The following is a 27100-nucleotide window of genomic DNA, read 5'->3' as shown; positions in this document are numbered from 1 at the left end:
CAGAAGCAATTGTGTAGGAAAATAATTTTATTGATGAAATTCATTGATGAAATGGGACTGTCGAGAATTCGCAAGGTAACTAATTAATATATTATAAAGCCGTTTGTATTTCGTGCTGGGACATTGGAACGATAGCACTAATAGGTATCATGAGAGGATGAAAAGAGTTCACTCAAAGTCACCATTTGCCCCTTCAGGATTTATAAGATGTATTTATGTTCGACCAATGGTCATGCCTCCAGGCGGTCTGCTTTTGTCTACGTTGATTGAACTTGACGATATGAAGAATCATTATTGCGAATAAAAGGATCACAAAAGTGAATAGTCACGCTTAGATCACATTCGATTCATCAAAATAAGTTTAAGCAATAATTAACTAATTATTTACCATACAGTTCAATATTTCATCTTGTCTTGACTGTGACGGCTAAAATCAAAAAGACTATTAATAAAATATTACGAGTTATTTTAGTGTAATTTTAGTTCAAATAACTTAAAGTTGATATTTCCTTAATAAGGCGTTATTTTAATTGCTTTTTATTAATTTATCTTCAAATATTTTCGTATTTAAAATCCTCGAATTAAAATTTGAAATAAATTTTATTAAATTTAAAATTATAATTATATACTTGAGCAATCTTTCTAGTTAAGATCGCAGTGAGCGGTACCGTATGAAGGTATTTCCGATTCATTTTTTTGTACCAAATTCCGGCAAATGGTTGTGTACAAATCCATGGCTGGCAAGGCAGTTTTCTCCCAAAGTCCTGGAAATAAGATTATCTGATCCAGATAAGCTTGCGCGTATATATATTACACCATTCAGAAAATTTAATCAACATTACGTATAATATGTATATGTTATGCTTCATGGAAAGACTATTATTTGCTATATATATTAAATAAGTAAAGATGTTTATAATTCTTAATGTTATTTTACGAGATTAATATAGAGATTGCTACACATTATCGTAATAGGCGAGAGTAGCTTATAACATGAGGAATTTACGGTCAATTAATTCTAACTAAAAAAGCGAGTCACTCCGCGAAAGATAGAATACAGTGACCTAATTTTATAGAACTCTAATTGTGCTTTTGAAAAATGGAAAGCGTTGGCATCAGTGTGATAAGTTTTCGATTTCTGTCGGTGACAGGATGATAGAGCAAATCTCTGTCTCTTTTTTGGTAGCATATCTTTACATTCGTGAATAGTGGAACGTTCTTCTAGCACGGGTCCTCTTGGCTACCTTTCTCTCTCTTATAGAACAGACGATGCCTTTGACAGAAAGTTTGGGTTTATTTATCCGATGATGAAGGGGAGTAGAGCCCGTTGGGCTCTAGAGACCCTCGAAAGATATGTCATTTTTCTGGTGCAAAAAATGATTTCACGATATCCTCAATATTAATAGCCAAATACTGATGTATTATAACTTCTCCGATAAAAGCGTCAAATATACGGTCAGTTCATTTTGCTCACAAATACCTTAATAGAAATAAATCTTATTTTTATCTTATAAAAAATATTATAATCATTAGTTTCCAAAATAACCTCAAAAGTTGTAAAAATAAATATAAATATCTCAAAGTTTGTTGTGCCTTACAATATTTAATTATATTAAATATTTCAAAAAATTTTTTGATGCACTGAAAGAAAAGACTGCGGCTGCAGTAGCCTAGAATTGGCTGTGTCAGCGCGCGCATTCTTGTTTTATCTGGTTTTATATCCAAGTGTTTCATCAGTCTGTGAAAATGTTGTGTATTCACACTGTTGTAACGAATTTATGAGCTAATTATTATATTCAATGCTATAGGATTACCGCAAGGATTATTTATACAATTCATTATTTTAAATTGACTTTCCAATTATTACGACTTTTTCAACCAAATAGAAAGAGATAAGTTAAGATTATCTAATTGGCAATTTCGTTAAAAATTTAGAATAATGTGTTTATGCTTAAATTAATAAATTTTTTAGTTGCACGCTTTATTTTTGCATCCTTCCCTAATATTAATTTTTAGTAAGACTTTAAATAGTAAATAAATAGATATAATAGTATTTCATCGATTTGAAGGAAATGTCTCACTCGATGTAACTTGTTCTTGTGGAACTATTTTTGAATATTTTTTGGAAATTTAAATACCTATCTGCGATGAAAACAATTATGTATAAGATAAATTTGGATAATTGAATTTTATCGGAGAATGTAATGAAATAAATGCTCAATTTCGTACGAAAACTTATTTCTTGGCTGTCGATAGAAAATTAGATCCCCGTACGTGACTGCAATATTGTATTGTCGATCGATATAAGAGACACGCTGCATATGTTGTACTTGGAAAATTTTTTCGGCACAATACTAAACTCAAATTTAAACGTAATTAAACATAATTACATTACAAATTGAACCAACTTTTTCAGATTTATTTTGCTTGTTATGCTTGTTATTTTTCACTTTTAATATAACATACGAATGAAAGGCGCAAAGTTCAAAGCACATTGCAGTAATATTAATTAACATTTATTATGTGACATAATAAAGCATTTTTATAATAAAATATTTATTTTGTCATCACAGAACAGCTTTCTTACAAAAAGATAGTTTTTCTTGAATATGTAGTTGTCCTAATAAAATTTTCTGTTCTTAAACTAAAAATTTGTTTGAATCCTGAAAAAATTGCATGACAAAATTAATTATGGAAAGCTTTTTATCTTGTTTTATATAAATCTGAAAATAATGCTTAAGTACATCTCGTTTAGCATGATATAATTTATCTCTGCGGGAACAGTCATAATATTTGAAATTTGATGCAATTATTAATTACCAGATAAAAATCAAAAGAATAAATTCGATATTGCATCGTGTCGTCTGATATTTTTTTTATTTTTAATGATTTGTTAAATTTTTCAAGCCATATCCTTTGAGGCGTTACTCAAATCTCGCAAAAGTTTTAATGATATTTCCGATCTCTTTCATTTTCTCTGCTTTTTTCTTGCTTAACATTCATCAACAATTTATTTCGAATATATCTGAAATAAATATGTTTGAAAGAAAAATATGTTGGAATAAATATATGTTCTAAAGAAGAAATTTATCTCCATGTTGATTCGTAGCACTGACGGATATATTTCCGAGCCACTAATAAATTCTCATTAGTCTTGCAAGGAAACAAATCATTTCCGTGAAGTGTTGAAGATTCATTATTAAAGCCTTAGATGCGAATATAAAATAACTAAAAAGAATACATATGAGAATATGCACGAAAAGTACATATTCAAAGTGTAATATCTGCAACTGAAACATAATTTGCAGATATTTGGCCGTAATACGAGCGATGATAGTGATCATTAACGTATTAGTGTTGGCAATATACATGAAAAAATTTAATTCTGTTTGCAAATTCAATTAGGTTGTGCGAAATGGTTCGAATGAGCGCGCTTACAATTAGTTTAAAATCAATTACGTGATAATTGCAGTTGCGCTCTCGGTCGTCTAGATACGGCCGTAATTAAGGTTGCCGTAAATAAGAAGGAATTATAAAGAATGTCATACCTTTCCATACCATTTCTCAACATTTGTATCATAAAATTACGAAAAGGCCTTAAAAACTCTGTTCCAAAATGCATATGTTTAGGAAACTAGTATTCAAGAATGATTTAATTTTTTATTTATTATAGATACATAATAAAAGTACAAAAGATTAAATATTAAACTTAATTAGGCAATAAGAGCACTTACAAAAGATTAATTTGTTAAAATAATGGTTTGTATTGGCGATATTTTGAACATATTTGACAGCATTAAATTAATAATAAAATTTATTAATAATAAAGTTAATAAGAAACTTATGCGTGAAGTTCTTTCGCGTCGCACGTAAACGTGACGAATGTCGACATTCACGGCGAACGTGTCCGTCCGGCAACAATATTTTTTTGGCAGGCAACGTGCAAGCCGTTAAACTCATTGCAAACCAAAGGATTTACGAATGCGATTTCCGCGCAATGGTACACGTCTGGTGCGCATTTCCAGCAACAGGAATATTCGCGACAGATAGACGAACGGGCGCACGTAGAGGGAGAGAAAGAGAGACAGAGGGAAGGAGAAAGATAAAACAAGAAGTACGAAAGGTCGACGTCTTTTTTACGGGATTTGTCTTGAGTCGCAGTGGACAATTTCGGGCGACATTCTCGGGAAAGCGTAAAGCGTTTCTCGATTACAATTGCGGTAACGTCCACCGAGAAAGCGATCTCCAGAGATAACCGAATCCCCCCTAGACACCGGAGCGGTGCCTTGCATTTTCGTATTGAAGATCATCTCGATTATGTTTCGAAACTAATCCGCGCGGGAGAACGAAACTTGTAATTTAGATTGTAGTTTCAGTTTTAAGCAAGAAACTTTTCTCATCGCTATCGTGGTAATGAACAAATAATTGAAAGATAACAATCAAATTAATAATCAATATATAGATACTTAACGAGCAATTTAAATCTGTCGGAATTTGTTAATATTTTTAAATTGATTATTTAATATCTATTTTCAAACCCGACGACTGCGTTTAATTTCTGACTTAAGCTATAATTTATATAATATCTGTTTTTTAACTTAATAACTGTGTGTTTAATTTCTGACTTAAATTATATATTTTGAAATTTAATACCAAAAAGGGGTCGAAACATACGCTATATTAATAGCGTATATGTTTCGACCCTATTGTTTATATTGTTCTATTTATTTAAATTATAATAAATTGTAGAGCACATCAATTACCGCGCCTGGATCTTATTTTTATTTATTATTTAATTTAGTATTTGATTAATATTTTTATATTAGTTTCAATTTAAATTACAATTTTACATACACACATATGATACAATCACTTATGTAATGTAATAACGCATATTTTATCTCTATTCAAATGTTGCGTATGCAAGCACAGGCAATGAGTTATTGATGGAGCGGTTAATGTTCCTGCGCAATCCGTCTTTGAAAAGCTCGAGCAAAGGGATACGAACGCATCAAGGATCTTTGCAAAATTGCCGGTATTACTTACCGGCAACGAGATACTGGTCTTTGAATGCGAATGTAATGCGTTGCATAACGTAGAGAAGATTGATGGCACGTCAGTTTAGTTTTCGGTAGTCATACATTAGCGTATTGTGCCCAATTTTTATAGATATACTTATCTGTGCTTCTCAAAAGTATAGCATTGTGTTGATAGTTTCGTCAACCTAATATATGTCTAAATCTCATTTTATATAATATAAATTCGTTGGAATATTAAAAAATTTTTTGAAATAAAGATAAATTCTTTTTACTGATAACAAAATTTTGTTATAATAAAATTTTATTTTATCGTTTCTTTTCTTATAAATATTATATACTTTCCCGCGCGAGATATTCCTGTAAAATCGGGATTAACGGCGTCTCGGGTTATTTCATTTCCCGATATAAAAAATATTTCGGTATATCTCGTGCGTGCGCAATGCTAAGAAGAGGGAAGACACATTTTCGTGCGTGATTCGTTTATGTGCGGCGGTATTTTTGCGTGGCTCGTAATTTCATTATTTTACGAGGTACGATTTGCGGGTTAAAAAAATGGCTTGCGACGGAAATTTCAACGTTTATTCCAGACACAAATTGTCCACTTGCTTCTGTCAAATATACTTCATATGTTCGTGATTTACGTATTCGTTAAATCATTTGTACTATTCAAATACTATAATAAACTTTTAGTGCGTGTAAGATTTGCTTACGTATTCGTTTTTATATTTGTTTTTCAAGAACTGAGATTATTTTAATTTTTAAATGTAATCTTACATTTAATATCCTTTTTAATTATATAATTTTATATTATAAAGAGTTAAATTGGGAGGGCTATATGTTACATAAAGAAAGTCATAAGACTTAAAATTTTTCATTCTTCTTTTATGCTCGATAAAAGCAAATGTTTTTCTTTATATTTACAACTAATTTCGAATATCGTATCAGTTAATATAATGGACAAAAAAATGTGTTTCTTTATTCATTTGTCATTTATTCCATTCTTCCTCGCTTAAAACGAACAGTGCGGATTTGTTTCGTTCTAAGTTTTGAAAATTATCGAAACAGTTTTTTCGAACGAGTTCGGGCCACTTCGGGCGTCTTTGATATCATTCGTGAGCGCGCGAAATCGGCCGCCATATTGGTAGCCAACATTTCACGGCGTAAGTACGTCGTTCCGCGATTCAATTGTGACATTTCGCGTGTATGAACAGATCGGGGGACGCAACAGTGATGAAAGTGTTCGATGTTTGGTAACGATGTCGCTGCGAGAACCAGTGCGCGCGGAAATAATTTGCATCGACGTACATTCGTCAATCTCATTGTCATGTCAGTCCAGTCTAATCTGGTCTACCCCCAGTCACCGCGGACCGTCTGCATAGATAATCTTCGCTCCGTATTCCCGTGAGTAACCCCGTACGAATCTATTCTTAATCTATTCTCAATCGAAAGTGCCGATAGCGGTTAAATGAAATAACTAATAGAAATACTTAATAAATTATTTCTATTAACATTGTCCGTTACAACAAACTTTATAATTGATTTTAGTAATTTAGTGCTTAATTATTGATTAAAATAATAAAGTCATGCTTACGAAAACAAAAGATACATTAATAAAAATTTGAGTTTGATGTAATTTGAAAGCAAAATCTGCATTCTATTTTGAGATAGATTATTAAATTAATACTTTAATATTTAGAACCTTTTAGAGAGAATTAGGTTTGTCATTAAATGTTATATTGAAGGATCATTAAGGTCGAAATTACCTTAATACTATTTTCCAGATCGAATTTAACTCTATATTATTTATTCATTCACCGATTTATCCACATCGACCAAATATTACATATTGTAAATAATATGTCTGCCAAACATTTTTATTTAATTAATAGATTTTTTTTATACATGTTACTTATATTTGGTTTGCCTTTGTTGTATGTTTGTTTTACATTACAAAACATTACAAAAAATCTTTACGAGAAAATAATTACACAGTTTTATTTAGTTATAATAAATCAAATATTTCTGATGGTATAGAAGTCGAGTCGATAAGTCTTTGTTTCAATAAATATAATACGCATCTGCAATGCACATCAAATTCTGCAATATAAACAAAATAGTGCTAATAAAAATGTTATGGAAAAATTTTTCGTAGCAATTGTAACCTTCAAATGTACAGAAACAGAATCTTTCTCTTTCTCTTCTTTTTTAAAGAGAGGGATGCCTGTGCGACAATAGGCATTCCAGACTTTATCTTGAAATCTTGATGGACTTCATGTCGACTTAACGCGTTGAAAGCATCCACCGCGGGGAGTCGAAAAAAAACTTTTCAAGTCCGGCAATTTTTATCACGCCTCTCTCATCTGCGTTGTCTCATGGTCGGTTCCGCCTTGAGGCAACCTCGCGCCATTATTCAACATTTTTGCCTATGCGCGATGATTCCGCACGACGATTCCGCGCCGTGCCGACACGATTCGTATCTCGCGTCTTATCGGAGATGCCGGCTCGGCCAGACGTCAGACGCCGCGAGAAAATGCGGCCGGCTTTGGATTTTAATCCGATGGAATTTTAATCTCCAGATTTTTCCTTACTTTCCGAGCGAATCGAGGGCTGAAGCCAAGGACGTAACTGGCTTAAGCTTCAGTAAAAGCCTCAAGTTTTCTCAGCACAGCGCATATATTTAGATTAAGTTTCATATATGTCTATATGTAGCTCTATCGTTATAATATTATCATGTGATATAGCAGGTATAATTGACACTACGTTCGTTGTGCAATGTGTATGATAAAAGATTAAAAAATATAACATTTTTTCACATATTAATATACAAAAATATACCTATATATCAATTATATAAATACAGGATGGTTTTGATAAACTGCAGTAAACTATTTAAATACTTTGAAATTAAATAATTATTTATGTATAACAAACTAAATTTTTTATTTCATATTTAAATTTAAATTTTAATGTTTTAACTTTCTTAGATGTTATGTTATTTAAGATATACAGAATATTGAATGGGATTTAGAAAAGTCCGCTGCGTATAAAATAAATGTCCCTTCTAGTCTCGCAGATCCAGATTGAGAATTACGTTTTAGATTTATATACTTGTGCGTCACAAGCTCTCGTAGATTTTCGAGATTTTATATATTGGACATATGTATCATATTTCTTATCTGTATATTTGCATATCGCTTTATTTATTTCCCATATCTGCTCTTTTATCTTCTTTTTTTCTTATATGTATTTTAAAATACCTAATTATAAAATTTGATTATATTTTCTATTATATTTTCGATTATATTTACATATTAATTTTTTCATATTTTTATCGATATGGGCAATTGCAGAGGATAACTGCTTTATTCTTTCAAACAATAAAAAAATATTGCGGTAAATATAATAAATTTTTATTCTCATTCTTCACTCACGCGATACGAATTTCGAAAGTTCGTAAAAGAATTTAAGGAAAAATGGGATCAGAAACGCGTTTATTAAGTATTTGTTCGTAATTTAAGATAAATTACGAAGACTTGATTCCCTATAAAGGTGAAGCTGTTTTATGCATATGGAAAAATCAACGTATGCATAATCGTTTAAAAAAGAATAAAATTTTATCTGTAACAAATATTTTATCACGAATGCCGCGCATCAAGCCGTATTATTGAATCTGATTGAAATGCAAGTAGCTCTATCAGAAGTAGTTTCTAATGATATATACTTTGGTCTGTCGGTGACAAAATTCCAATGCTTCAAGTTAATGCTTTCTTACTCTATATTACTTTACTGATGAAAAATTCAAGTTTTGAATTATTTTCTTCGATATAGTTTATTATTACTGAGAAATTTAAAATTTTATTATCTTTATCTTTCTTTAATAATAGTTTTTCCAAGATTAAAATAATTACGGAATAGTTTGGAAGTATGTAAATGTTTTATAGGTAAATCTTATGAGAATCTAAAAGCATGTTTTAAATAAAAAGTTGCTGATTATGCAATAAAATTATTAGCAAAATAAATATTTGTTTTATATATGAATTGCATTGCTAAAATTAATTTTTATAGGAAATTAAAAAAATGTAAATTGAATTTTAGCGCAGAACACGAAGTATCTGCGTAAAAGCAGTAAAGAATGAGCGGTAATTATAAATGGGATGACATGCAAATGGATTGTATAAAAGGCAGGCAACGGGTTTTTGATGATGATGGAACTTTATTGCCCTAGGCCAATATATGTGTGTGTGTGTGTGTGTGTGTGTGTGTGTGTGTGTGTGTGTGTGTTTTCGAGAGACGTGTCCGAAGCAGATATTTAAGCACGTCAACAAAAAATTGATCTGTCGCTCTCTTAACGCATTTCCAAATTTTTTGCTCCCATCTTCGTGGATCTTATCATAAGCGTCAATTCGTCACTTGTCTGACGTTCTCTCTCAGGGCTGGAGTGAAACAAATGCAAAGTGTTCATTAGTATTTAATTTTGTATGCTATTTCTTCATTATCTACTGACAATATTGTATATTTCTTTGTACTTCTTTGTACTATTGGTGAAAATAAGATTTGTTAATTAATACGAAAAACTTTTTTAATTCTCGCATATTTTTCCGATCACTTATATATTGTTGGTATAATTGCGTTTAGAACAATATAGTGATAAAGTAAATTCAACGTTATCTTTTGAGCAGTAATTCTGGTAAATTCTGGTAAGTTTCATTTAGTTTATGGCGCTCTTGTCAATTCTTATATATATCGCGTTTTCAGCTCTTGCTCTCTCTCTCTCCTCGACAAGGCTTGTAATCGCAGTAAGCGAAATATAAACAGATTTATATATTTGACAAATAGTTCACCGATTTATTTCTGTTGCGGACCTGAAACGAGTCTCAGAGAAAAGGTACGTTTGCAGTACGGATCTGGCATTAAATTCTACGTATATTTCTCTTATACGCACAAAAATTTTGCATTCGATTTCATCGGCCCTGTTTACGTTCTTCGTGATTCGATCTCACGAATATGACAAGAGAAGCAATTAGACAAATAATTAAACAGAAAAATGACTGGGCTATCTAAAGAGAGAACCATTGAACTACGCCGCGAGGCCTAGCATCATACGCACATTCACATGCGTGTGTTATACGTGCAAAGAGCGCTTTCTCGCTTGTCTCGAACGGGAACGGGATCAACGGTCTGATACAAGTCCGCTTCGATGACGTCAGTTTTCTAGTAGCCTAATTTATTCGGGTTATAAAAAAAATTGAGAACTATTTCTGTTTGAATTTGACGAGTCTCGTGTTTCCCAAATTTGCTTCAAGAAGTTATCTCTTTAAATTTATAGTGTAGATAGAAACGCGAACTTAATTCTTTGTAAATTTTTGTAAAACATATTTACAACTTATCAAAATCAGAGATAGACGTATATATAGTGCACTTTGAAGAGTTTCAGATGATCTGCCAGGGTATTCTCTTCATGTGAATATTGCTTGACTCGTTTTGCATGAATCTCCATATTCATGTTACTATACGATTATATATTCGTCAAATTCATCCGAATTATCTCGCAACAGAGAATTCCTTTGGCGTGACCATAAAGCGGCACGTTAGTATACCAGTTTTTGCAACCATCGTCGTTTGCGATACCGCAATTTCGCCCCTTATGTCGCGATGTGATAGCTTCCGTCTCGTGAGATATCTGGGCCAATGTAAAGACGGAGGGAAAGATCATGTGCCATCGTTCCGATGCGCAAAATTCCTTATAAGGAAGGATTATTACAGCCGGCACAGCTGTTGATACAAATAGCCGTTCAAATCATCCTCATTGGATTAGTGTTACTGTGCGTTTTTCGCGAAAGCCGAGATATATCTTGACGAATCCATCATTGATCGAATGAGATGATCAATTCGCGACGATTATTGCGCATGTTGAACTGTCTTATTTATGAACATAGTCAACGAAGTTTTCGAAAGTTTTTGATAAGAGATTAAGATTTATTATATATTTTTATAATTGTTAAAGATGGAAGAGGTCTAAAAGAGGAAATTTTTTGTTTTAAAAACATAGTATTAAAAATTATCTTCTTAAACTATTAATATAAAAAAAAAATAATATATCACTAGTTTCTAATATCAATAATGATTTATTTGTAACAATGTGTTATATAGTTTTAACATTTTATGATATAATATTTTATAATATGAATAACCCAATATATCTTATATGACGTGATGACTTTTCTATCTCATTTTTCAAAGTAGTGTTAAGCGTAATAAAAACACCGCTTATTAAGCACAGCTGCAAGAAGAAACTGCGATTTTCCGCTTCTGGCCGATCGCCAGCGAGGTAATGTATACGCGTGCAGTGTTCCTATAGGGAAATGTCGCAAAGTACCCAAAGTTAAAGCAGCAATGTTAAAAATGTGCCGCAATTTTGCCATCGCTCGAGACAGCCGTAATGCTAAATGATACGTTCTCATTTCACGATCAATTTCGGTAATTACGTTCCCTTCAGAGTTTAAATTAAAACGAGTGCCCTGATAATTTATTTTAAAAGAATTCCGCTGATATATATTATTTTTTGAAAATTACGTTAATGAATGACCGCATCTTTTTCTTCGCTTTTATCGCTATTTCCAACTCTCGTTTTATTATTAAAAATCTTACGTTTAAACTAAGGAAAATTTGACTTAATAAATTCTTTCTCGTTTGCGAGAGTATCGATTGCTCTGTTACACATCAGATATGTGGCTGATATGCTATCGAATTCAACAACCGCTCATCAATATACTATCTAACGAAAGTAAAAGTGTTTACTTTATTGGCACTGTTTGCGTGCGCGGCGTCCGCGTTTGTTATAAATTTACATTTATCTTTTTTGCATTTACAAATATATTAATAATTAGATATTGGATTGGACATATTATTGGATACATTAATAAATAATAAATAGATATTGGATTGATATAAAAATTAACTTTTTTAAATTATTTCTGAAAATAGCTTTATAAAGAAATTTGAAGGAATCATGCCAACCCAATTATGCTAATACAACATTAATAACGCACGTAAATAATATAATTTTTACTTTTACTTGTGTGCATAAATCTAAAAATGACAATAAATGAAAAAGCTCTTATCGGGGTTTTTACAAGATTTATTTTAACAAAAAGGCAAAAATAGCAAATAAAAAAATTGAATAAAGTTTGAAACATTTGCTCGAAAGTAGAGTGAATTGTGAAATTTAGGGCAGCCAATTATCCGTAGTCTAGTGACTAACATTAATCTCGATTTCTGTTCGCTTCACTAACCTGCCTGTAGATGCACGTGGTGGCCGAATCTGACCTCCACCTGCTGAAGAAAGATGCCGGCGGCGCCGTGCGCGCCGTGCGACAAAATTTGTACCAGTAAACCCACGAGGAGGACCACCCAGCCCCAACCGCCCTCCGGATAGTAGTGTTGCCTCAGGGTGAGCAACTGTCTGAGATCCGCGACCAACTGGCGAGGTGCCGCGTGCGTTTGCTCCGGAGTCGCCGCCGCCGGTGCATGATCGCTGCAAGCGACTCCGCTGTCGTGAATCGACAATCGTGGCAACGACCGACTGCGACGAAGCGTCGTCGTCGTCGCGGCGGCGATCGGCGCCGCCAGCCTCGTCGAATCGGTTGCCCGATTGACGGCGATCTTGGCCGCGTTTCGACTCGCCGCCGCCGCCGTCTCGCGGCTCAAATAATTCGAAAACTTCCACAAACGAGAGTATCGACCGTAAGAGAAGTGCGACTCCCCGCAGTTTTCGCATTTTCTCGCGCCGCTACTTTTCCCGTCGTCGGCGCAGAGGATGGCGATATCCGTTTCTCGATCCCGCGATTTTTCTCGATCGCGAACAGCGTTCCTCGCGGACGCGGATCGCCGCGTTTTTCCGGAAACGCGATTGTCTTTGGCGGCGGAGTGAACGACCTTGCGAGATGCTTCACCTCGTAGAGCTTCTCGAAATGCGCCTGTGCTCGACGTGGCGGCGGATACAATGACATTGTCCCCGTGAGGATACTCGCGACTCCGCGGCGAACTGATTTCCATCCCGTCGCAGTCATTTTTACGGTTCTCGATATCCCTGACGCGCTCGCATTTGCTCGATCCGATCGTTTTATCGTTACTCCGGGAACAGTATGCTGATTCGGCTGGATTGTTTATGCAATTGTTCGTCGATGCAGTCGCGCTTTTTATTTCACGAGCAACATGCGTCTGTCTCTCGTCGTACTCATTATCGAAGATATTTTCGCTCGTTCGATTACATTTATTGAATATTTGGCGAGTTTCCTTTATTTTGTTATTTAGCGAGTTCGTGCATGTATCTTCAAGTTTATTTTTCGAATCACTAAACTTTTCATTATTTTCCTTGCATGTAATTAATTTACGATCGCTGACGATGTTACTAGCATCGTTATTTATCTTATCGCCATTTGTATCCTCGTCAATGTCCAATTTGTTGGCAATATGAATTTCATCTTCGGATTCTTCCTTTTGCTTCGACCATTCTTTATTATTTTGTATATAATGATTTCCACTAATGCCATTGCCATTACTTGAATTCGTCGATGAATGATCGCGAAATTTTGACCGGCCGAGAGGCTCTTCGATACATTTGGCGCGATGATTATAGTCATTCCAAGATTTGACGACTACGCGAGCCTCGCTCGATGATCTCGATAACACTGCAGCTGTCGCAGACGTTAGTTGGTATTCTCCAACTTCAGAATCTACGCGAGAGGCTGCCATTATCCGGATTTCCCTTTCTCTGACTTCATGGTGTCACATGGCTTCTTGTCTTCATGATCGTTCTCATTATTTTCGTCGCCGTCCTCGTCGTCGTTGGCGCTTCCTTTCTTCCGTCTCTTTCATCCTTTTCATGGTCAGATATCCGAGGCTCGAAAGACATTTGTCTCGGAGTTGGAATTTTGCGATCGAAACGAAAGACTGAACCGCAATAAGATTTTTGATGCATTATTATTGTCGTGAGACAAATCAATAGTTCAAATTCTATTAATGTATTTTATAGTGTTATTCAACACAGACACGATTCATTTTGCTAAATAAATTTTGATAAATAATAAATAAAAAATTTATTAATTAATATTATATAAAATATATAGCTTCAAAAAAATTATTTTTTCAAATATGTAGTTGTAGAAAATTTGCTAATTTTTTTCTATCGACAAAAGATTGTATTGCAGATTAATATATACAAAGCAGATAAAAATCGATCGAATTTTAAAATAAATTTATTGTTAATGAACAATTAAGCTAACGAAACTAACGCCACCACGTGCATGGATTGTGAGTTCTTGCAACTGAAACCAACGAAAGTTTCACAAATACATAGTCATAGTTCTCACGCCTGGCGGTGATTGTCATTTAATTGAAAAACTCCGTAGAACTTGGAGAATAGTTTCCGAAGATAAAATAAACTTTCGAGACGAGGGATGCGCCAAAATCGCTATAACGAACCGCAATTGCGCCGGTCGCGAAACTTTCGCGAAAGTCATAGCCAATCTCGAAGGTGGAAATGGGAAATGTGCTCTCGGAGTGCGTCCTCGTAACAATCCTTGATTATGCAGAACCAAGCGAGTCCCTTCCTTGCGGGACACGGTAGCGAGATTTTGTGTAACACGACGACCGAGCGCGGCACGCTCAGCGCGCGAACTGAGCGTTCAACTCGGCGCGCGAGGGCCGTCTCTCTGCGGCTGCGGCCGGGCCGGCGGCGCGTCTCTCCGCTTCAGGAGTGGAGCCATCGCGATCCGCGGTCGTCGTTCCTTCTTTCTCCGCCTCTGCCCTTGCGTGTGTATATACCACCACGGATCTGTTCCACGCTACTCCACTTTCCCCCCACCGTGGGTGAACGCGTGATGCTCATCAGCGGCCGTAGATATGTCCTGCCAATGGTTTTTTCTAGTTCTTGCGAACGCAAACAGTTGTAACTCCTCTTTGGACTAACTCTTCTCGATGGCGAATCGGTATCTTTCCTCTCTTTCTCTTATCTTTTTCGATTCGCCTCTTGCGTCGATTGATTCCGCCATTCAGAATGTAGGTGCTCTTGCTTGGTTCTTATATTGATCAATGTAACTGTTACGCACCGAACTTGCCGAAATGATCTTGAGTATTTATCTTGGACCGTAATAAATGGTACTATCTGTGTATTTATGCATGTTTTTATGAGATTGACTAATATTGCGGCAGTAATCCGCTGGAATGCTTTCCCTCCATTTCTTTGAGGATAACTCTTGACTCTATAAGTGCATGTACAGTGATCTTTATTGATAGATATCTTATGATTGATTGATCATATCAATTGTAGTACGAAGATTATGAATGCAATTTAATTTTCTAATTTTCTTTATTAAATCCTGCCTAATATATTAGTACAATAAAATGAGATTGTTTTATGATTAAAATTATTGTTTTCTTTGTTTAAAAAAATATATTAGTACTTAGATATATTTGAATCTATCGATATGGCTTTTATTATACTAATAATAAGATTATTAAGTAGATTTGTGTTTATTCTTTATAACGTGACCTAATTAGACCTAACTAGATGTGCATTATATCGTCGATATAATCTCTTCGCAAAAGTTGAACAGGAAGTGTACAACTTGGGATGAAACTTCAAGCTCATGAAATTTTAATCCCACTTGAAATTTTTCGTTTGATCGCTAAATGATGAATGGGCGAATACTTTCGCCATTCGGTAATTCACTACGCGGAACAAATCGCGCAAAGAAACTCTACTTTGTCTTCCTTTGCAGCCGGTCGACGTTGGGGCGATTCGTTGACCATTGTGCACGGATAAATAATTAGCCGGTCAAATTATGCTCGTTCTCCATATAAGCTGAACGTGCGAAAGGCAAAGCTGTGTACAATGTATTACGCAACACGTCTGCGTGCATAATTTACTCCTTTCTCCAATAGGCTCACGATGTCGGCGCGAAAGCTTTCTTGAACGAGCCCTGGCAAACGAACTTTCGGAAGTATCTCATAATCAGTCTTAATCCTTATCCCGACTTTGGTTCAACGATCCGGTTATACAATCAAGCCCCGCTCTCGTTCGTACATCAACGTTTTAGGCAGTCATTTTATTAGAGAAATAAAAATCGAAACTGCCGTGATAATCTTAACCTTTCTATTTTTTCGGCGGAAGATTCCTTGGCGAATCTTGCACAGCTCTCTTGACGATCTCTCCCCCGTAAATCCCTGCCTGTTTCATTCCTCTCTTTTTGTGGACATTATTCTCTCGTTGCCCGGAATATATGAATTGAGGAAGCGCGCAGCTGCCATTGTAGTTAATATATCTACGGATTAAGCGGATATTTTATTAGGCCGAGATCGATAAATATCCACAGAGAGTAGATTATGGAAGCTTCATTTTATCTTGAAAAAAGGCTTTTACGAGATTTTTCATCATTGTCTAGTCTTTATTTTATTATCGTGAAAACATTTTACGTATTTTTTTGCAGTACAGTTTTCATCTTTTAATTTATCCTTTGTTGTGCACTGGGGGTAGAAAATACCCCAGCGTATTTTCAAACGCGTTTTTCTAATACGTACAATGCGAATCGGGATCTGTGCTGCCATTTACCTGTAGTCTAGGAATAACACTTCAAGATCATATACATAGTTTTGCCCGCCCGGCTTTAGTCTGCTCTTGGCAGTGGTGAGAAGTAAAAAAAAAGTAAATAGTAAATATACTTTTTTCAACTCCGCTATAATCTAATATTTTTCCTTGAAAGTGTAGATATTTCAAGAAAGTAATCCCGCAAAAATTATTAAAAAATATTAAAAATTGAATTTTTTATGCATTTTTTAGTGAAAAAGTCCATTTTTCGGTTTTTTTAGTTAACATCATTTATAGTTCTTTTATGTTGCAAAATATTAATGAAACCTATTAGACCTTATTTTGGAAGCTTTGAACAATAACCAGCAATTTTGTTTGAGTCAAAATAACGAATTGTACGTCTGTAATAAACGTTTTAAGTGACTGGGGTATAAAATACCTTCTGTGCATAATACGTAATTTCGAAGAGGTGTGCACAACAAAGGTTATAACACATATGGATGTGCAGATATGTGGAATATTTTATATATTTTCTCTCAACACAAAGTTCACAAAATTGTATTTAAATTAAAATGTAGCCGTTTAAAACAAGTCCAAGTAATTTTTTATGCTTGTAAGAAAATTAAAGAGACGTGACAATCATGAGAATTATTGTTGAACGCGATCTACTTGATAAACTTATCCGAGAGTGACTCGTAGTTTGTAAGGGGTTAAGGGTTACATCGCTAAAGACTTTGGTCTGCTTTAACGAGCAAATGCTCGTGTCATGCTCGTATTATTCGTCTATACCATTTCGTTAGGACGTCGTCAACGCTTTTTCCGCGTGTCATGTTTCAACTCGTTATTACATATCGATTCGATATGGCTCTTTATAGAAGATACGAGCTGGCAGGGAGTAGTGTCCTCCAGACAGACAAAGCAAAAACGTCGAGGAGCTATTACACGGTCAGAACGTCATGTCTGACATAATGGAGTTTAAGAGGCGAGACTTACGAATGACTTACTGAAGCACCCAAATTGCGGTGTGGTAGTATAGACTTTCATCCTTGGTAATATAATTGTCTTTCGACTCTTAAGGCTGATCTACAATGTGCTCTTTGCTTTCTGTTTTTTGCTCTTAACCTCTTTGCGACTATCTCGTATTTCGCAATTCCGTCGCGTAACGTGATGTTTCTTGTCTCTTCTAAAGTTCGTCAATTTTTATCTTAAGCGACAGAGAACAAAAAACATCGCGTTACGCGACGCAATTGCGAAATACGGGATAGTCGCAAACAGGTTAAGAGCAAAAAACAGGAAGCAAAGAGCACATTGTAGATCAGGCTTTAAGATTATTATTTAATCTGCACAATGGCGTATGTCTTAATTTGTATTTTATATGTGTTTATTATATGAATTGAACTTGTCCTAAAGATAGACATGTCTAATTTATTTATAACACTATTGATTAAAGAAAGTTACAAAAATGTTTTAATTAACATGGATAATACATAATAAGTATACTTATAAAATAAAATGTTATTATATATGTTGCTAAAAAATGCAGTATTAATAAAATTGTAAATTTGCATTATGTAACATATTAAATTAATATTTAATTTGTACATTTTACATATTGCTTTGTTTGCTGTACAAAAAAAGATGAATAGTAGTTTTCTTAAAAGTATAGTTACTATATATACATATATAGTTACTATGCAAATGGAAACTTGAATAAGACTAATGCGTTTATAAATTGCTTTATCATGATATTTCTTGATAAGCTTCTTTGTCAGATGTTTCTCCCGAAATTATTTTACACCTACTCATCGCGATTCATCGTCGACACTTGCGAAGTTACATGCAAGACATCCGTTTCTTGCTACGATTGTTTCTTGTTCGATGTCTTGGAAGCGATGTCACGTTGAATATTCCGCATTTCTTATACGTATTGTTACTTAGAAATCAACTATAAAGGAATTATATGGAATTTACATTTTAATTACGATTTTCGGATTACAAAATATTTTATTTTCTTTTACTTTTATCTATACGCAATAAATATAATATTATATCTCTGCGCTCTAATACGTATATCATGATTACTTTGTGATCGCAACAAAATGATCACTTCAAAAATATTAAAATCTATGTTTATTCCATAAAACTTTACTGATTGAACTTGATTATTTAATTAAGGTAGTTCGATGATGAAGGGCCGAAGTCAAAACAATGTTTATAATTTTTTTATTTATATGATTATAAAAAAATAGAATAACGCATCGCAAAGCTTCGTAACGACGTAAAAAGACCATTAGTAAATAATTTTTACGTTGTAGAATAATATATTTTGCCTGAAATAGATTAAATAAAGTGTGTGTTAACGCGTCGCTTGACTAGTTTTCAACTTTAATTATTAATTGAAAAAAAACTGTACGGTGGATCGTGTTCACCTTCAACTACAGGCTTCCTTACAGTGGTCTCTTTCCATCGATATATATTGTTCAGACATTTTTGGCGAAAGATTTTTCGCAAACTCGTGTTATTCGTAGGAAAATAACCTTTTTTCCTATTAGACCAATGTTAAAATCATTAAAATCACCTAATTTTAAAATTAAATATCTTGAGAACGGGACGGTGAATTATCTTTTTTCTGGGCTTAATCGATTCAGGAGAGTTCCTTTTTTCGATATAAAAAATAAAACCTTTTGGCAAAAGTTGTTCATCATCGAACTACCTTAACATAAATTATAGTTTGAAGAAGTTTTTTACTTCGGAGAATATTTTTGTTTAGACGAGTTAGTTTTGCTTTAGCTGTCAATCGGTCTACACCTTTGCGAATACTAATTGTAAGTTTGCGCTCGCATTAAGGTGATTCGGCTAGTACCATATGAGTCAATATAAGGCCTAAATTTTATTTTAAGAAAAACTATTTTTATGGATATATTCTAGACACTTGTATAATTACTGGTTTTATAACGTAACTTTTCATTCGATTATGTATCAATTTATCTACTGATAAATGTAAACAGTTCAAGATTTGACTTCAGTTGACATTCGTACAAGAGAAATTGCGATGTAGGCAGCTATCATGCCAGTGCCATGTGCCATGTGTTCGCGGGAGGTTATATATTGTGTTTACGTTGAAAAATAATAGAAGGTAACAAACAATTTCGATAATGAGAGATTTGCTTCCAAAAGAATAGTGCTGTGGAAAGAAAACACTACACGGCGCGGCGTTGCTACATGTTCATGTCGCGTACAGCTGATCGAAAGGCCGACAAGAAACATTCATCAACTTTTGATTGAATTCTTGGCCTTATTACACGTCGTTATTTGTCTTATACTTAACAAGTGCTAGAAGAATTAAACAATATTATTTTCAGTTTTTTGAACTTGTTTCTTTACAGACAGTGAGTAAAATTTTCGAAAAATGTATGTTTTTGGTACAATTTCCCATAAAACTTACGTTAAAAATGCCAACTTTGAGATTTAATATCTCAAAAACTAGACGTCAATTATTTTCAAAATTGCAAATATCAGTGTGTGTGTATTTAGGTTTTCTTTATAACATATTTTTAATTCAGATTTTTTTCTTTGACATGCTCTGATAGCCAAACCACCTTAGGTATACGCAATCTTTTGATTCAACCTCGCATCCAGAGCGAACAGCTTTTGAAGTAGTGCCCACAATGTCATGCGTATCCATCTCGCCGAACCACGCGGAAAGTAGCCTCCGAATTATGGAGAGTTATCTGCACAAGCAACAGCTGACAGACGTCACGCTGATCGCGGGTGAGTGTACCCGTCCTTTACCGGGCTCCGGGATGCTTTTTGTTTTGATAACCACGCACCTATGTGTCAACTGTCAATTTGACTTATAATGATTCAGATTATAATGGTTAATCAAATGTTTTAATTAATAAAAACGAGGAGAGTTATTATTTTATCCCAATATGTTTACATAGAATATGCATTTTCATATATAATTTTATGTATATTTTGCTTCCTCATATGAAGCTTTATTTTCATAAATTTCGTATATGGACCTTTGATCGCATATAAAGCTAAGTGTAATCAACCGAATTTAAAAGAATTATATATGAAATAGGGGTAGAAAAGACTGAAGAATAAAAATTGTTTTTTGAGTTTTCGATGCCAATGTGTTGCTTATGTTCTAAAACGTCGAAAAATCACGTTTGAACAAAATGTCTGTGTGTAGTATGTGTGTGTGTGTATCTTTTTTTTGTTTGTGGTATAACTTCCATAATTTTTGAGATATTGGGATGCATTTTTTTTAATCGATAGAGTATTATGTAAGGAAGGTTGGGATTGAATTTGGCGACGATCGGTAAAGCGGTTCTTTTTTAATAAAATTTAGAATTTTGGTAAAAATATTTGTGGTTGTTCTAACTTCCGCAGGAGATATTGATCTATTTCTAATTTTATTATATTCTTCAGTCATTTCTACCCCTATTTCATATATAATTCTTTAAGATTTGATTGGTCTCTGATATTTTTTCTTTTCTCTGAAACTAGCAAATTATTTAGCAAAGTCTAATCTGAATGCAATCTTTTAAATCAATAAATTAGTATAAACGAAAAAGTATAATTAAAGAAAGTTAAGGAAGGATAGAGGCAGATAGACTTTAAGGAAAGAAGCAACAAGAAAATGCAGCCTGTAAATTTTATGAAAAAATTTGAAAAAAAATTTGTGCAAATTAAAAATTTGCACTTGGCTTCCTCATCAAATTGAGATGTGCGATTTGGAAATTTGCATATAGCAAAGTCACAATTTTGAAGTGAGAGAGTAGGAAATTAGCAATTTGAATCCACAACGTATTGCTACGCGCGAAAAACTTCCTCTATGAGGAAGCCAAACTAAAAATTATGTCATCTAATAAAATATAAGAGATTCCTCATAGACGAGTTTTGAGCGCGCAGTAATACGTTGTGGATTCAATTTGCTAATTTCCTACTCTCTCACTTCAAAATTGTGACTTTGCTATGTGCAAATTTCTAAATCGTTTATATATAATATCAAGATTCAAAGAGAAATACTTTTTATTATTAAAAGTTGTTATTCAAAGTTTTTAACCAGTAAAAATTGAAGAGAGTATATTTTGTACACAACATATTGAAGATATTCTACGCACTCGATGAACTTGTGACATCCCATTTCTCATATTTTCTTTCTCTGTTCTATGCTTTTCTTAGGAAATAAGCGTGTCCCAGCTCATCGATTAGTACTCAGTGCTGGCTCTGAATATTTTGCTGCCATGTTCACAAACCCTCTGCGAGAGTCGACACAAAATGAAATAGAATTAATAGATGTTGATGGAGATGCTTTATGGGCTTTGGTTCTTTATTGTTATACAGGTAATTGAAGATATGTTTCATGTAAGAAAACATTTCACGAATATTAACGTTACGATAAAGGCATTTGCAGATATTTTTTTTAAGCCGTTCTTGTTAATTTTTGGATTTCTTGTCAATTCTTAATAATATGTTTTTTTGTATACTTGCAGGTTGCGTAGAATTGCAGGAAGATAGCGTAGAGATTTTACTTGCAACAGCATGTTTGTTACAATTGAATCCAGTTATTAAAGCGTGCTGTCAGTTTCTCGTCAAACAACTTCACCCAAGCAACTGTCTGGGTATACGGATGTTCGCCGATACGCAGGGTTGTTCGGAATTGTTTGAATACGCACACGCATACACTACCAAACATTTCATGGAAGTTACAAAAAATCAAGAATTCTTACTGCTATCTGCCAATGAAGTTGCGAAGTTACTTGAATCTGAGAATCTTAATGTTCCTTCAGAAGAAACTATCTTTCATGTAAGACAACTGTTTGTTGAGCGAACCAATTTATATGAAATATTAAGAAAGAGATGTTATCATAGCGATAAGTTTTTTATAGCTATACTATTGATCATAAATATACAAATATATATTTCTATAATTGCTTAAGCAAATATTTCATACAAATGCAATTAAAATACCTAACCTGAGATACAAAATAAACAGAATCGTTATTGTTTTATTATTATTCCAGGCTCTAGTGACTTGGCTGGAACACGATCCAGAAAACAGGAGCAAAGATGCCAGTAAATTATTAGGTTTAGTCAAATTACCATTGCTATCACCCGCGGTAAGTTCATCGACAGCTCAATTTTTTCACTCTACAGAACTTGTGCATTAGCACTAAATAAATCAAAACAGTTCATAGCTGACAATATTGAGAATAACGAATTGTTCAAAGACCAAAGAATGGTGCAGGAATTAGTAATGGAAGCATTTAAGTATCATTTGCTGCCTGAGCGAATATCTTTGCTTCAAACAGGCAGACCGAAATCCAGAAAAGCCACTCTGGGTACGTTGTTAGCTATCGGAAGGGTACACGCCAAGGAAGGTAATTTATTATATCTAAAATGAATTATTTAATATTAATCGCATAACTGATAATTAATCGATCGCGATTAATGTAAAGAAAATATGTTATGCCAATATTGTCGCACTATTTTAGTTTTTCCAAACGAAATAATTTGCAACGTACTTTCTAGATGCATCATCTGTAGAGGCATTTTCATTACACGATAATGCCTGGCGATCTCTAGATGAATTTTGCGATAAACCCTGGTCATCTGAATCACTCAAAAGCCGAAGATGTCAATTTGGCGCAGTAGTAGTCGATAAAAAATTGATTTTTGTGGGTGGTAAAGACGGTTCAGAAACATTGAACAGAGTAGAATGCTTCGATTTCTCCACTCTTACGTGGAGCACTCTACCACCTATGAATGTTCATCGACAAGGATTAGGTATGTGCAAATGCATGAGAATTTGCAAAATTAAGGCTCCTGGATGGTCAGCCGAGAACTCTGCGTTGACGGTGGCGACGTACCGTCGCAGCAGAAATAAGAACTCTTTCCAATGGAGAATTCTGTCCTTTGTGACATGTTGACAACCTATTTTGTTGTGCATGCTATTTCTTTATTATTCTCTCTGCGCTTGTGTTCTAACGTTTAACGTATTCGTGAAAGTCGTAAAATTGACCGAAAAGTAAGATTTGCATGCGGAAGGAACGTTTTCACCTCCTTTCGATAGTCGTTAAACGGCTGTTTTTCCCGTATGTTTAGGCTTCGTTTTATGGCTGTTTGTTTATTGTCGAGGGAAAAGGGTAGTTTTCGGTCAATTTCGGAAGTGTTCTGAAACGATCTATATAGTAATGTTTTATTGAAATGTCTTTTTATTTGAAAATGGCATGCACAACAAAATTGGGTGTTTTCCTCGTCTCGATAGTAATAATCCAATATGGCCGCGGTGACCATCCAGGAGCCTTAATGTGCAATTTATTTCATTTATTCATAATCAAACCCTGGCAAATACGTTATAATATTCTTTCTCAGGAGTGGCAGTCTTAGGTGGATTTTTATATGCTGTTGGTGGTCACGACGGTCGTTGTTTTCTTAATGTGGTAGAGAGATGGGATCCGGGAACAGATCAGTGGAGTTCAATATGTCCAATGTCCGTACAAAGAGCTGGAGTCGGTGTAGCTGTGTTAAATGATAAGTAAGTCTTTACAGATAAATTATTAAATTTATATGTCATATCTGTTTTCAATCATTTTAATTTCCTTTTTAGTACGTGTCTTCGTATAAATATTATTTTATCAACTTTAAATCTGATTAAATATTAAATTTTTTAAAATAAATTTGATATTAAATTTTTTATCATGTTTTAGATTGTATGCCGTAGGAGGAGTAAATAGCAGTTCCCGCCTCAGTACAGTAGAATGTTACGATCCGCACACGAACAAATGGACACCGTGCGCTCCTATGTCGAAGAGACGACGCGGCGTAGGCGTAGGAGTAGTGAATGGTTGCCTTTATGCACTCGGTGGTCGCGACGCTCCAGCTAGCAATCCCAATACTAGCAGATTCGACTGTGTAGAAAGGTACAAAGCCGCAGTTACATTATATGTTAAAGCTTTCAAGTTATATATAATGCGATGTAACAATATAGATATGATCCTAAAACCGATACGTGGACTATGGTTGCGTCAATGAGTGTGCCCCGGAGTAGAGTTGGTGTGTGCGTATTAGGTGACCGACTTATGGCCGTGGGAGGATACAACGGCCGACAATATCTCACACTAGTGGAAGCCTACGATCCACATCTTAACGAATGGGAACCTGTGAGTGTATAAACTATTCCTGTAATTGAATATGGTAAATAGAAATAATTATAAATGTATTTTGTAAACTTAAACCTTTTTATGTTTATAGGTTGCTCCTCTTAAGGCTGGCCGTGCGGGACCCTGTGTTGTTGTAAAAAATTTAACCAATAACATGTAGATTATTTTTACTAACGATCAGTAATTGGACTTGCTAATTATGCAAATTTATCATTAAAATTAATCCTTAAATACATAATTTTTTGTAGAACTCTATTTTTTTTAGTAAATAATGATTGATTAAAGAATTCTAAAAGAGATATTTAACAAATTCTTTACTGAGTTGAACCTTCTCAAGGAAAGGGAAAAAGGGCCAAAAAAGATCCTTTACAGATATACAAAGCCACGTGTTTGAACTTCATAAGGAAAAGTACACAAAGCAGCAAAAAATTGCTTCAAATATATGCAAAGCTGTGCTTTGAAAGGTGCCATTTCACGTTGACGCTCGACGCTTATTTTCAGCGAGCAAAATCAAAATCATCAAAAATAATATATTTTGGTAAATCTGAAGTTTTTATAATGTAACTTTTCATTCGATTATGTATTCAATATATCTACTCATATTCAATTTATCTACTGATAAATGTAAACAGTTCAAGATTTGACTTCAGTTGACATTCGTACGAGATAAATGTCGCTACATTGCATCTCTTCGCTATAGGCAGCTATCATGCCAGTCCCATGTGTTCGCGGGAGGTTATATATTGTGTTTACGTTGAAAAATAATAGAAGGTAACAAACAATTTCGATAATGAGAGATTTGCTTGCAAAAAAATAGTGCTGTGGAAAGAAAACACTACAAGGCGCGGTGTTGCTACATGTTTACGTCGCGTACAGCTGATCGAAAGGCCGACAAGAAACGCGACAATTTATCAACTTTTGATTGAATTTTTGGCTTTATTACATGTCAACGTCGTTTTGTCTTATATTTAACAAGTGCTAGAAGAATTAAATAACGTTATTTTCAGTTTTTTGAACTTGTTTCTTTACAGACAGTGAGTGAAATTCTCGAAAAATGTATGTTTTCGGTATAATTTCCCATAAAACCTATGTTAAAAATGCCAACTTTGAGATTTAATATCTCAAAAATTAGACGTCAGATCTTCTTAAAATTGCAAATTTAAGCGTATTTAGCTTTTTTTTATAACATATTTTTAATTCGGATTTTTTTCTTTGACATGCTCTGATGGCCCAATCACCTTAAACGATCTTACTTACGCTATTTCACTGAACAGCAATTCAAGAAAAAATGTGATAGAATAAAAAATGAGAATCTGAAGATAATAGGATTTATATTTTATCATATGTATTGTTTTTATATAATTATTAATTTTATATCTACAATTCTTATAGGAATAGAGTTTATAACCCTGTAAATTGCATCGAAATTCTGAAAGTGGAGTGCTAATTGTACAGAGATTCAATTTTTTCTTTTCTTCAATCTCACAGTTTGTCCAATCTTCAGAAATTATAGAAATTTATTGATCGGGAATATTTGAGAAATTCTTTTCCCTTCTCGGTAATCCAACAGCAAAAACTGCTCTCGGAAAGTCTCCCAGATTATTGTTAGAGAACGGAGAGCATAAGTTTGTCGCAGATTCTTGCATTGAAGTCATTTCGTTGCTTTTTGTATCCGAATGACTCCCGGCACGATCGTCGCAAGGAACATCGAGATAATTGAATTGAATATTTCTGTTCTTTATTTCTGTAGTTTCCAGCACTAAATGGTATAAATCAGGGTGTTAATCGATGTACGTGTGTTTTTGTTACTAAATATATCTTAATCTGTTTATTGTTATTTAATAACATTTTGTTATCCAAAACTATTCTACTTCCAAAATATTTAATTATATAAAAATGTCAGCCATATTCTTAAAAAAAAAGATTTATAGAAATTAATGAAATAAATTATTTGTATTACATCTTTTATTACTATTATTCTATACATATATTCTGAACAAGAAAAAAAATAAGTATATTCGAGATATAAGAAATTAGATTTACCATACGATAGAAATCGAAGATTAGTGCTTGAGTTTGATTCGCTGAAAGATTTTTTTACAAACTGCGATTTTTAGGATAATAGTAATATGCTGAACCATTGACAATATTTTATTAATATTTTGCCAAGTTTTGTTAATATTTTTTCAATTGAAAGTGTTCAGAATTTTTTAACATTTTTTATTTGAGTTAAATATTGAAGTATATAATGGTCCAATAAATTTTAATTATAAAAGTATAAAAGTAGTCAATATATCATG

At 33.8% G+C, this 27100-nt stretch overlaps 2 protein-coding genes across 4 annotated transcripts in view; one reads left to right on the top strand and one right to left on the bottom strand.

Annotated features, from left to right (window-relative positions):
• The window catches only part of LOC112454266 (monocarboxylate transporter 3-like), a 77664-nt gene that overhangs the window by 18602 nt on the left and 31962 nt on the right, over positions 1-27100 (bottom strand). The window lies entirely within an intron of this gene.
• On the top strand, positions 19712-25024 carry LOC112454235 (kelch-like protein 5). Of its 3 annotated transcripts, none has more exons than XM_025015507.1 (11): positions 19712-19762; positions 20217-20397; positions 21820-21981; positions 22131-22444; positions 22662-22757; positions 22829-23013; positions 23168-23424; positions 24013-24175; positions 24348-24560; positions 24629-24800; positions 24892-25024. In XM_025015507.1, the coding sequence occupies exons 2-11, from the start codon at positions 20295-20297 to the stop codon at positions 24958-24960; spliced, it is 1734 nt and encodes a 577-aa protein (XP_024871275.1). In that variant the 5' UTR covers positions 19712-19762; positions 20217-20294; the 3' UTR covers positions 24961-25024. The 3 variants fall into 3 exon arrangements, with proteins under 3 accessions (XP_024871275.1, XP_024871272.1, XP_024871273.1); XM_025015504.1 differs by having other exon boundaries at positions 22829-23018; positions 23170-23424; XM_025015505.1 differs by lacking the exon at positions 19712-19762 and adding an exon at positions 19952-20015 and having other exon boundaries at positions 22829-23018; positions 23170-23424.

Source organism: Temnothorax curvispinosus, unplaced genomic scaffold (genome assembly GCF_003070985.1).
Source record: "Temnothorax curvispinosus isolate PA1 unplaced genomic scaffold, ASM307098v1 QBEX01004937.1, whole genome shotgun sequence".
Taxonomy (NCBI): domain Eukaryota; kingdom Metazoa; phylum Arthropoda; class Insecta; order Hymenoptera; family Formicidae; genus Temnothorax; species Temnothorax curvispinosus.
Note: the sequence above shows the minus strand (reverse complement) of the source record. Positions and strands in the feature narration are given on the sequence as shown.

Excerpts from the sequence above, each read along its gene's own strand:
- LOC112454235 (XM_025015504.1), top strand. The coding sequence starts at position 20,295 with ATGTCATGCGTATCCATCTCGCCGAACCACGCGGAAAGTAGCCTCCGA. Across the intron at positions 22,758-22,828 it reads TACCATTGCTATCACCCGCG|TTCATAGCTGACAATATTGA; the intron begins GTAAGTTCATCG and ends AAATCAAAACAG. Across the intron at positions 24,561-24,628 it reads AGATTCGACTGTGTAGAAAG|ATATGATCCTAAAACCGATA; the intron begins GTACAAAGCCGC and ends GTAACAATATAG.